The sequence below is a fragment of the Temnothorax nylanderi genome, unplaced genomic scaffold, assembly GCF_030848795.1.
Source record: "Temnothorax nylanderi isolate EJ_2023f unplaced genomic scaffold, tnyl_v1.0 TNYL_tig0053_pilon, whole genome shotgun sequence".
NCBI lineage: Eukaryota > Metazoa > Arthropoda > Insecta > Hymenoptera > Formicidae > Temnothorax > Temnothorax nylanderi.
The window spans coordinates 648535-661692 of record NW_027249115.1 but is presented as its reverse complement, the minus strand read 5'-3'; the positions used below and the strand labels follow the sequence as shown (position 1 = coordinate 661692).

Below are 13158 nucleotides of genomic sequence, written 5' to 3'. Positions count from 1 at the left end.
GAACGTCTAAAATCTTTTTTTTTACACAAGTAATCTAATGGTGAACATTTTTAAATCAAATTCGAAGTCTAAAACAAATAATTTATAGAAACCATTTTTATGCCTGTACAAAATAACGCGTGCGTCTGCAATTCCAATGAACCGCGCTGTTATCTACGTTATAGATATTCTGCTACGAGCAAAGGCCATGAAATAATTTCTGCCACTGTCGGTACCGTTTCTCAAACAAAATTACGGACCGTCTTCAAGACGAGCGTGCTCAGGCCCTTACTAGCGCGCGTACGTCTTTATCCCGTAACTTCTTCTCGGCGTAAACAACAGACTTGCAGTTTTTTTAACTGTTCTCGCGCGAAGGAAGGCTGCTCGATAGCGAACCGAACCGAGAAAATTCGCAAAGCTAGCTGTACAAAGCCGAAGCGTGGCCGACGTAACGTTTTCGAAGACAAATTAGCCCGGCGAAGCGGAACGAGCATCTAATCGAGCAAAGCCTAAAACGTCTCGAAGACGATGCTCTATGAAGATTGCCAGCCCCCGGGGCTACGAACCGCCACTTACGAAGTATTATCCGTGTTAGAGCCGGGGTTGCCCGTCGTCTTTCACTCATCGTCCACCTTTCTTCCTCTCTCTTTTTCTCCGTCTAACTTCAAGGTTTCAGCGCACCTAACTTCTTCCTAGAAGATATCAGCCGCCGTTGCGTACTTCGCTCATCTCGCGCGGCACGTCGCGATAATTTCCTTCGCGAAAGAGTTATGATGTTGCTGCGCCGCGCACAGATTTCATTTGTCGATGTATCGCTTTGAAAAATACTTTTACGTTGTGCGCATTAGAAATACAGTTGTAACATAAGAGAAAGTCTTAATTTTCAGATTCATACTGAGACGTTGCGCATTATTTTTAACGTCAGTTTATTTGATTAATTTTTGCTTAGCAAAAATGTCGAGGCGCAAATAATTTTCGAATTGAGCGAGTGAAGAAGTTTTTTACTTTTTCGCGAAGTAAACTTTGGTAAACCAAATAAATTACAAAACTATTTTCTTCAGAATTTAGATGGAGTTTAATAGAATTCTTATTTCAAACTTAGTTACAAAGATGATGCGAGAGATTAAAAAAGTTACGAGAAATGATGATCTCCCTCGTTATTGTCGTTAAGGCTTCAAATTGATCAGAGAACCTGTCGTGAAAAAATAGCGTGGTTATTCTGTATATATTAAGTTGCTGTGTGTTTTAGAGAAATTACCATGAATATAATTTTCACGCGCTTTACTTTACTCACTTTACTTTATGCGGTTCTATATCCGCCTCCGACACTGTATCTAAGCTCCGTCGGCTTTTTTAATTAAAAAGCGGCAAATCCCAGCAGCTGACAAGCGATCGACGTGACGAACTGAGGGACGTTCTTAGACCTCTGTTTGCACGCCCCTTATTCGTGCCGATCTCGAGCAAAATCCGTAGCTTCGGTCCATCCGCATAATCCCGGTCGCATTAAAGCGTCGTCTGGTCGCTTTAAAAAAACCCGATCCTGCACGTCGCGTCGTTTGGCTTTCCCCGCGACACTCGTTTGGCTTTGCGTGCAAACTCGAGGCAGCAGGGGCGACGACATAAAAGAAGAAGGAAGTAGTCGAATGTGAAGGAGGAGGAAGAGAATTGACGGGATAAAAGATGGTAGACAGAGAGAAAGAAAGAGACAGAGAGAGGAGTAGTAAGCACCCTTCGGCGATGATACGAAAATACTGACACGCGTCTGACGATTGATCCGCGACACGTGTCCTCAATGCTGCAATCAGCGTGCCTGACTGACGTTGCGCGGTGCAACCCGCAGCCGGATTCATTATTTATGAACGATTTGAAAACCGATCTGCCTCTGAGTAAAGTGGTTTTTTTAAAGACGGGGGAGGATCGTCCGCATTAACAGCGGTAACTGTGGGTGGTTTTGTGCGCCAACTAGAGAATTAACGTGTTGTTTTGTAATCTTCGTTGTTTACACATGTGTGATAAATATTGCCAGTAATAAAAATATTTTAGAGAAAACTTATAGCGAAGAAGTGAATATAAGAAGATTTTGATCACTTTTATAACTTTTTACTGCGTTTATTATTTTCTCATTTATCGCAAGGAAAGGCTTTTTTTTTTATAAAAGAAGCATTCGAATATAATACCACCTACGTACCGATTTATTACCATTTGGTCGTTCGTCCCGCCAACAATTGGCACGTATCTGCGAGGGATAAGGGAAATCTGGTGGACGGTGATAGCGAAAGGTGGAGGGTATCTTTTCTTTTGTACCAGCAGATACCCACTTATCCGGCGGTTTGACCAGCGCGTTAGGATTTCACGGGCTTTCGAGAACCCTAGTGCGAATCGTGCGTGGTAGGGAAGGACCGCCGAAGGACATGAATTTTCATTCTCACCGAATTATTCTGTCCATCAAGCAACTGGCGGATGGGCGGAGGGGAAAGAAGGGGCAACGGGGGGAATTCAGTTTTCAACGAGATCTACGGTCGCCGCGGTCCTTTTGTGTGCGGGCGAATTGGCGTCCTCGATCCCGGTGACAAAGATCCGATGCCCCGAATTGAAAAGTCCATCGAGAAGAAAAGGATAGCCCGTGGTATATTGCGACGGTAAGATATTGGGGCATTGTGAACCGCTCGTGGGGAAAAATATACGGCTAAATAAGATCGCGCGGCGGTGTTTTATGGTCGCGCACGATAGCTGGGTGTATTCGAGAATTTATGTCTTATTTTCGGGCCAACTCGGACGTAGTAGCTACTGCACAGCCTGATTAAATCACGAACCATTAAAGCTGCTTAGTAGGGTTTGATTTAACGGATTTTGATTATATAGCCCACGCACATATATATCTCGCGTAAACTGCGTAAACTTTCTTTACGTTATAGTAACGCAAACTATAATATAATATTTAATAAAATAGTTAACGTATTCTTTAAAGAAGGTCAGTTTCAAAACATGGTTTTTTAAAATACAGGTTTTTCTCTTATTTTAATGTTATCTATAATTATCAAATGCAGAATTCTTTCTCAATATAATATAAATATTATTTTTGTATCTCTACACTCTTATCTCTTCTCTCTCTATGTTACGTCGATGACTGGTAAAATGATAGCGTTCAAGCTCATCGCGAATTCAGAAAGTCCCCGCAAATTTCACTTCCCGGGTCGGCTATTCGGAGATCACCAAGGATATCTTGTTAATCCACCCTTCGCGTCGGAAAAACTCAGGTCTTCCCCCGCGCGGCTTCACCTGAGCGTCGACGACGATGGTGGATTCGTCCACCTGCAACGCATTTTTCACGGGGATTAGCCGCCACAATCGCCGTCTCCCCGACCGATCCTTTGTTGGAGCTATTGCGTTATGCGCCGTAGAAGCTCCTTTGCATCGGCACCACCAATTCGGGAGGATTTGTTTCGGCACTTGGGGTGTGGTAAGCCGACATGAGACCAACGCCCCGACGACGGCGGTTGCTAATAACGAGGAATTATCGTTGCGATACAATGAGCCCGCGGGAAATCCTCTTTGATGTCTACCACGGAAAATAATGCCGCACTAATAGGCACAAGATTAGGACGACGGAATCATCGCAGATCGTATCCTCGCCCGACTAAACCTGTTACAACTTGCTAGCGTGCGAGGTTGACCCATTGGCGTCATTTAACGATCCTCGATTTTTTTGCAACTCATTGTTAAAATTATGAATTTGCGGTGTCACTCGAAAATTCTGACAAAAGTTCTACATTAAAGTCCACCGTTTTTACCGAAACTTTTTTTTCTTAAATATTAAAATCCAAACATAATAGAATATACGTAGGTCAGTTAATTGCATGACTTCCTTGTGTATTATATTTCCTACAGTAGATTACGAATCAACGGCCTCTATCGCGCCCCGTATTTTGCTCCGCGTGTTGCGATGCGTGAAACGAATCTTTGTAAAGTTCCTACGCGAAGCATATCACGCGACATTGGATGTATCAGAAGGCTAATTGTCTTCCGCTGTCAGTTGCACCCCACTTGGCCCTGTCCGAGACACACGCCCCTCTGGGCTACGGCATTGCCGTGGACTCCGGCCACACCATTTCCACGTCTCCCCCCCCCCTGCATCGAGTCAGCGAGTTCACGAGCGTGGTGCACGCCCCAAATTACACGCCAGAAAGGATAAAATAATTACACGTTGTCTGCCGCTTTTTCGACGTTGCGCGTTCTATTTCTACAACGTCACCGAGTGGTGAGCCGCTATTTGGAGAAAGTCATACGTGAATTTTGCAGCTGTGACTCCGCGTGAAAAACGTTTCACACCAAAAACAGAAAAAATGACACGCATTGCAACTTGGTATTCTCTTTAGGTATTTTAATAACCGATTTTTTTTACGAGCAATAAATTTTTTGAAAATAATTGTTTTCTTAAAGAAGAATTTCGCGGGGAATTTCTTTGATTCAGCTTTTTAATTTTTTTTATTTAATAGAAAACGCACATCAAGTCTAAATATTTTATTTAAATTTCTTGGATATACTTTCTAAAGAAAGAGATATCAAATCATTACTGTCTCGTGTATGTTATTATTGGTCTGAATATTCGTATAATCATCGAAAAAACTATAATGCAGATTTGACGAAAAGTACATACATTTCTGACTTATATATATTTCAAGACTGCGGGTCGAGCAATGCTCGTACCTGTTCACGCACGCAAGCACATATGAGAAACGCAAGGTGTTGCTATCATCACATGAAACGCGAGAAAAAGAACACGAGTCAGACAGCAAACCTGAAATGAATGGGAAGGATCACAGGAAGACCGTGTACGATCACCTATCGAACAAGTTTCGACCTCGTGGCTAAAATTGCTAAGCAGTAGCGGGAAAGCTATACACACAAGTTGCTCATAGACGTTATCGCCTTATGCTTTTGCGAAATTCATGATAATGATAGAAAATTATTACGCTCAAGGGGAATCGCATGTCAGCACAAACCTAAGCGAAGAATCTTATGGCAAATATATTCCCTGAAGATAGCATTTCATAAATGAATGCTAAGAATAATTTATAATTCCGGAAATCATCTGTATTGTGTTTTCTGCTTCTATTACAACAGAAATTATTTTATATAAATGCTGCAAAATGTTTTAATTATAATTTTAGACTTCATAAATATTAAGCTACTAATAATTTTTGTTGTAATGAGAATTTATTTTAACAGAATTCATGAAAATCTGACAAATTTTGTACCTAACTGATTTATTAATTTAAAAACTGTATTTCGCGGAAAATATACTTTGAAAAGGTTGTTTATCCATTATGATAGAAAGTGAATATTCGCGATGTGAATAATAGAGAATCCTTTGAGTTTGCGGAGATAAAATATGCTTGGTCACGTAGAATGCTTGCTTATCGAAATCAAAATTGCATTTCCAGCTGAATCTACAATTTCTGGTATTTTGCTGGCTATGCACGTCAATGTGATATAATGGATGAAAGGATTGAATAACTATATAACATTGAAAGGATGAATTCAGCATAAAAAGGATTGAATGACTTGTTCCTCCCTCTCATTTATATATCCCATTGCGAGCCATTTGGAAGATAGAATGTAAAATATAAATTTAAAAAATATACATGTTTGCTGTTGTTCATGGATATTAGTATACATATTAAATAATAGCAATAAAATTAGCTTGATTAATTTTTTCGGATCATATAGCATTTAGATTAACTTAATAATAAAATGTAACAATTAATAGTCCTAAATATTATTTAAAATTTTAGTCAGAAGGAAAAAATTCGATAGTATTAACGTGGAAACCGAAATGCACTGTGGGATGTCGAGTCCGGAGATTCAGGAATAAAACGCAAAACGCGGACACCTTGATCTTCCGATTCCTGGAAAATATTTCATGAAATGTGACTTTATTATAAAAATTATTACAGTATACTTGTATCACTTGCTATTTTATTTTCATTCAATTTTATTTTGTTCTTCATTATTTTTTATTTTTGTTAATTTTTCTAACTACAAAGAGATATAATATTACCTCAGGGAAAACCAACGAAGAGTCTTGCGAAAATGTATTCACATCGGAGTCTCGTAAGTCCGATAGGGATTTAAGAATCCTGTTTTTCAATGGGCGATCACCTGATTCCTTGTGAATCGGGAAAACCACTCGTCCCGAGTTCTCCAATGTATTTTCTCTCGGGAAGAAGCTTTTTCCATAATCTTGGTGAGCAGTCAAAACGGGGATGTCAAACTTTAGCTTCCCTGTTCCGGTACGATCAGCCTCGTCTCCGGCGATGCCCGGCGGCGGAGCTTTTCGTTTTCTTTCTCTGAGAAATTCCGAATTATCTGTCAAGAAACGAAAGCGATTTAACTCATACAAAATCTTGAATTTGAATGTCGCCCGTGACAAATCTACGGCGCATCCTTTACCTCGCGAAGCGTAAGATGATTGAGGATAACTCCCATGTCCGGCTTTGCTGAAGAACCGGAAGAATCCACCATTGTGATTGTTCAGATAATGCACCAGTTTGTCGGGATTACGCGGACACTTCGGGAACGCGCGGTAACACATGGCCGGATTTCCATTACTGCTGTAACCCAAAACGGCCGCTCGGGCAAAACTCAATATAGGAGATGTTTCTGCCAGTCCGACAAGCAACCTGGTAATATAAAAAAAGCACGTGATAACTTTGCTATAATCAGTTTAAAAAATACGTTATACGTTATTGAAAATTTTTTATTGCATATATTATAAAAAAATACGGACTGATTGAAGGCATTTCTTCCAAATTCTCCTAAATATTGCTCCTTATTCCCTGTTGATGCTCGCTTATATTCTCCCGGTGGCTTTCCACTCGCCACCTCGCAGAGTATTCTGGGCACACACTTCAAATCATCGTGGCGAGAGATCGATGACAGCGCGTTGAAAAGATTTACTCCAAATCCGCCAAATTGATTAGGACGATCGTTCAGCGTATCTTGATAATTACCGGTAGTAAAATCTAATGGAAAATCATGATATTCCTGTAAAATATTTTTAATATATTAATAAACGATAGTAAATCTTACACTGTCAGAATATATTAAGAATATAGAAATTAAACCTACCGATGGAACTTGGGCATTATTAAGTAGATTTAAGATTATATTTCCATAAGGAAATCCGTAAGAATTTTCTTTGTATACTGACGAATCCGTTTGGCTTGTTCGTCTTACAATTAACGATCGATCATTGTTTTGAGCGAAAAGATCGATAGTAAGTTCATCCATGCATCTGTATGATTAATTGAACATAAATAATGACGACTTTTTATTATTATTCTTATACAAACGCAATAATATTTCCATTTAAATATTTTCGTCAATATATTCTTCCGATAGAGAATATTGTGTTATTACTTACCGTAATAAATCTGTTACATTGTAAGTTTTCCGAGAAACATTAAAAATGCATTGAGTATTGTCAGATGATTCTTGGGAATATTGTGATGAAAGTTCTGCGTAAGTTTCGGAACATAAATATGAGAGGCACCAAACGAAGATAAATTTACTTATCATTTCGCGGCGTATAAACTATCTTTATTTTAAATAAATACAAATCTCTTTTCCTCGGTAGAAGATGTAAAGTTTAACTTTACTTCATTTTTAACGCAACACTGTTAAATATAATATTAGAACATTAAAACACTTTCATCACGCATTGCATAAAATTGTAATATTAATGTCTCCTCACGAAGCGTTTTACGGTAAACGTACTTTTGTCTAATTCTACGAATTAGGCAATTCACGAATTTTTATTTATTTTAATTTTTTAAATTTATAATAACACAGTTTCGTATTTAACTATTTCTTTTTTCTCTTAATGCAAACGATCGCGTCGCCTTTCTAGGTTTTGCGCCAACTGAAACTTTCTTCGAAACCAATCCTCTGGTTAACCGTTCGGCCGTAAAGACGTGGGTAGTAACGCGCCACTATGAGCAACTCTCACTCCATATGTGCGTTTCACATTTGTGTGTGTATGTGTGTGTGTGTATGCATAAGTAAATGTACGGGTGAAGAACCCAACACGAAATGGCATTATTTTCGCAAGAGCTCTTCGAAAATGAGTGGATTCATGGATGCATGGTTCCTTAAATGTCAAACGATTTATTTTCACATAATAACAGTGAAGTACATGTAATGATGCATTACATGATGGAAGCTGTTTATGTCATGGACATATATCGAAGAAATACGAAATCACACCAAAGCAAAAGACGTATTTGAATCTACAATTATAAATAAAATATTAAAATATTTATATATTTGCTATATTACACAATTATATGTTTCTCGTGACAATTTTTTATGTATTTAATTTGCATTTTTGTTAAAAACGAATTACAGTTTGATTTAAATCAGTCGAACAATAACAGAAATAATAATTACATGATAAAAAGAGGAATATATCTTTTATACAATCGATATAAAGGATTGTACAAACACATGCATCGACATTTTACACAAAAATTAACACAAAAAACAGATTGTAATTTATTTTGTAATCATGAGTATTTAAACTCTTTATGGCATCACAAGATGTTTATGACTTAACAAAAAGATTTGAGTACTTCACATTATGCTTTTAACTAATCTGACAAGGTGGCATTATCGCAGGCTCTTCCTCTCTTCGCCAATAAGTGACATAGCTTCGGACTGCCAATAATGTCGCCCATAAAGACGCTCAGTAAGTAATTCTCTTTCATCGGGTTGGACGACGACTTGTACTCCCTGCAAAATCATGATAACGCAAATTATTGGTAACATTACCTCGTTGTACCATGCAAATGTGTATTAAAAGAGAGACGAGAAGAAAAGTGGGAAGAAAAGAGGAAAGAGAAAAGAGAGAAGAGAGAAGAGAAAAATAGAGAAACGATAAGAAATATAATATTTCCTTAAGTGTGTATATATGTTTGTTTACACTGCATCGTATCGCCTATAAAACGACCGATGTCTTATCGCCTAGTCATTGTCGTCGTCTACGCGACATCGCTATCTCGCCTAAATGGATTCCTAATTTCTAATGACGCCACTTCGCTTATACAATCCTTCCACAACTGACCGCTTTCCCCGAGACTAGTCGCGCGGAGAAGGCGTTCGGGACGATCTCGGGACAGCTTCGTCCCTCACACATGGTCGGTTAAGTCCGTCTAGACGGTAGTTGCCGCCAGTACCCAATCTCCAATTTATCTGTCCTCCCCTCTGCCCCTGCGGGTCTCTCGGTCTCCCGCATCTTGAATATTCCTACCTCCTACGTGAGAGGTGCCCGCAGGTGACGAGAAGACCCAAGGTACGAAATGCGTATGGAGAGACGCATCGTGCGTCGACAGGTACGGCGACACGTGCTCGCTATCTCGAGCTGCGGGGCATTAGGAGGTCCGAGATAAGCTGACAGGTCCTCAAACTTACGGGTCCGGATAGCAGGGCAATCGTAAAACGGAGTCTGCCTGGACACGTAGCGGCAAGTCACGAGAACGATCGGAAGAGACGATCGACGATGAAGGGCGCGGTGACGATGAAGAGAAGGACACAGTTATCAGAATGCATTAGAGCGCTCGTAGAGACACCATTAAAGGCTATCTGCTCCCGGCGTTACAACTGAATTTAGTGTAAGTCCCGAGAAGACGGAAAACGGTTGCGCGGAGCGCGTAGACGGTAGCAGGGATTTCTATTATATTTTTCAATGGGTGCGTAAAGAATGAGGGCAGAAGGGGGGAAAATGTTCCGTCGCCATTAACAGAGAGTACCTCTGAATGCACTTTCTTTTAAGAATTTGTAGGTTGCATCTTGACATTATCTTCGCTACGATTTTACGACGCGTTGCCATACGTTTTGACCGCCTATTGATTGATTAAGAACCATGTGTCTCCATAGGTGGCGATTTAATTTTTTCTGATTAGAAAGAATTAATTTTTTTTCTTCCAATAATTCGACAAGATACGACAAAGCTGGTATGGCATGTATTTACTTTAATGTCTTACAAAAACATAAAATGACTTAAAAACTCGTTAATATGTGTTAACATTTTTAAAATTTTACTTTAAATTTTAATTATTTGTACTAAGATATTTAACGCGTCAAATAATAATTTCCTCGAATTTTTTATTAAAAAATCCATTATTAGAGAGATTGTTTTTCACACGATTTCGCATATTAAAAAGAAAAGTCACCTTTTACATTAGAAAGTTATCACTCATTGCCTTCATCTTGAGTAATATTCGTCGCTAATACCTTAGTCTTGCAAAAGTGAATAAAGTACACGAAATGTTACAAATCACCGCACAAATGGAGCAGCAGCTTCTCGTTGCTTTAATGAATTCGTTAAAAGAAAAACTCGTATCGATTGTATTTCCTAATCAAGGAAAAACGCTTATACATGAAACCTGTGTTCGAGACACAAATTCTTCGAGCCGTGAACTTCAGAGTTACGATTGTATAACACAATCACGAGAGAGTTGTAACGATAATGTGCTCCCTCGTCCTGAATATATCGAATATATATATCTTTAACTTTTTTCAGGTATTATAAGTTTTCTTTAATACTTATCAAATGCAAATTCTCAATATATTATATAGGTACTTTTTTATCGAAATTATCAGATAAACTATAGTGGTTACAATATCGTAGTCATTTATATCGTACCTGAATATCTCGTTCCAATTAAGAACGCGTTCCCAGCTTCTTCTTTGAAGGGTTTGTTCCGCGTACTTGACACAAATTCTCTCGTAGATGCAAACGTTATTTCCGAGCTCAGCTACTAGCTTCTTTTCGACTTGGCTGACATCTAAGATCTCTTCGTCGTGTATCAAAGGATGTGCTCGTTTCACTCGACTGACATAAGTATCTAAGAATTCAAGGAAAATACTTTTGAAAGATTTGCAAAGTAATTTAAAGAGATATGATTCAGTTTATTGAGATTTAATAACTACCTATCTATAATGTTAGAAATTTTTGCAAAACTTTCCCCTTAGTGTATAATAAGTAGCACATAATTTCTTAAATACGATGAATCTTTTAATTTGTTGCTTCAATTAACTCGTCTGGTAGTTTTAAAGTATTTTGATTTTTTCCATTACGGCCTTGTTTTGTTCCGATCTCTTGGCGTACGTATTCATTTAACGGCAAGTAACCTCAGTCAATTACCATGTCATTACATGGTTTCGTGATCGAAGAGAGAAGTTGCAACAACAACACTTTCGCTTTCGCCGTTCGCCAATTTGATTCGCGTATTTAACTATTCAGTGAGTTAACCGCGGAAAAGACAAATAACTTATGACATGTAATACTTTTTCACGCTTGGTGAATCATAATACTGACAAGAATTTCCCGATAATTCTTATAGTATTTCCTCTTTCGCCGATTCGATCTATTCATGCTCCTGATGCTTATTATATTCCAAAAATATCTGTCATGTAATATATACGTGTTTGTGAATAAGAACTGCATTATTATAAAATATTTTCTATGCGCATTACCTGGACTCAAAGCATAAGCGAGCTTCTTGAGGAAGTTGGTGATTCTTACGCTTGCTATAATTACCGGAAACCCAATCAATTGCACTGGAAGGTCGAAGATTGGCTCTTTTTGACCGGCCACAAGTGTCAATGTCAGAAAGCAGCAACCAAAGAGCAAGAATGTCCGCGGCAACTGCATTATGTAGTAGATCTAAGGCATTCGTTAATTATTGTAAAAGTGTTGTGAAACTGACTCGACTAAACACGGTCGTGGAGATTAACTTCCGCTATTGTGAGTACTTCTTCCTTCCGTCGCGTGTGCAGCTTTCTCTACTTAACACAAAAGAATAACTACTTTACATTACTGTACATATAAAGAAACAATCCTCGTGTGCAATTAAATGCGTTATATACAATGGTTTATAATTTATCTTCTTAAGTCATTTTTTTTTTAATTTAGTTCTATGATTGTTTCAAAATTACAAGTTATAATAATAATTTAAGAAAAAACACCATGAATTACACTTTGTGTTATGAAAATATTTTAATTGATCGGAAGCTTCACTTTTTCCTTCAATGAAACTACGTTCTCTAATACATATCTACGAAACCTTAGTCACGCACTTCACGTCCAAATCGTCCAATCGTGCCTCCGCAAATAGATCGATCGTTACCGTTATATCAAAGCACCATTATCATGCAATTCATAACAGACGTGTAAGTCGCTGCACCTATACCATGCCGATATATTTTCGCGTTCGATCATGCGAACCGCACGTATCACCTAAAACACGCACTTCCGCAGCTGCGCCAACGTACCCGCGTAATTTTGGCGTACCGGTTACACGTACAACCAACGGACCGACGACTAGTTGCTGCTTTGGTAAAAACTTGTTGCTGAATGTTCCTTGGAGTATCATGAGGCCGTCGCTCATGCCGGCGAAGAGAAAGTGATTGCCCCTTCCCGGCGGCGCCTTCGATCCAACAGTTTCATGTTACAAGATTTGGTATACCTTTTCGTATTTCCTCGCGTCAGATCGTTGAGGATGAGCCTTCGCGGACGTAACTTTGTTCTCCCTGTCAAGGTCGATGTGCCAATGTGCCAATGTGAAAGTCGTGCGTGTTCTTTCGAAATTGATACGCGACGATTTGACTTATTGTTAGATATTTTCTAGCAAATCAATTTTAGATAAATATCGAGAGAGCATTTTTTCGTATCGCTATATATAATTGTCGCAAACTTAGTTGCAAACGAAATTCTTAGCAGGGTGGCGAGATATTGATTTAAATACATCATGCATTTTTTTGAAACTTCACGGTATTTTAATCCAATCATTTTATTTAAACTTTTGACATTCAAAGAGGTATGTAGAAATTCTTTCTGTTTCGTCACCTATATAAATATGTGATAAATTATTCGAATAGTTTAGGGAATATCACACAAGACGCAACACGCACAAAATATGACGAAATATATTTTTATTACAAATCCTGAACGTTTTAAATATTTTAATCGTGCCACATACGAAATATATAGGTTACACATTATCTTATTGCTTAATGATTAACATTTTCTTTTCTGGCTCTATTGTCCTACTTTCGAGTGGTCAAGTCTTCGTAGAATCAATCACGTATGCAGCGCACAATGCAATGTTACGTGAA

The 13158-nt window shown here is 38.6% G+C and overlaps 2 protein-coding genes across 2 annotated transcripts; both read right to left on the bottom strand.

Moving 5' to 3' along the window:
- Nucleotides 1-5540: 5540 nt before the first annotated feature.
- Nucleotides 5541-7560, bottom strand: LOC139772799 (uncharacterized). The gene is made up of 6 exons (XM_071706732.1): nucleotides 7406-7560; nucleotides 7111-7276; nucleotides 6770-7026; nucleotides 6433-6662; nucleotides 6041-6348; nucleotides 5541-5888 (listed from the first exon to the last, which is right to left on the bottom strand). Exons 1-6 carry the CDS (start codon nucleotides 7558-7560, stop codon nucleotides 5799-5801), a joined length of 1206 nt encoding a protein of 401 aa, XP_071562833.1. The 3' UTR covers nucleotides 5541-5798.
- A 951-nt stretch (nucleotides 7561-8511) lies between these two features.
- LOC139772801 (uncharacterized) lies at nucleotides 8512-12088 on the bottom strand. The gene is made up of 3 exons (XM_071706734.1): nucleotides 11518-12088; nucleotides 10685-10886; nucleotides 8512-8772 (listed from the first exon to the last, which is right to left on the bottom strand). Exons 1-3 carry the CDS (start codon nucleotides 11693-11695, stop codon nucleotides 8631-8633), a joined length of 522 nt encoding a protein of 173 aa, XP_071562835.1. The 5' UTR covers nucleotides 11696-12088; the 3' UTR covers nucleotides 8512-8630.
- Nucleotides 12089-13158: the final 1070 nt, after the last annotated feature.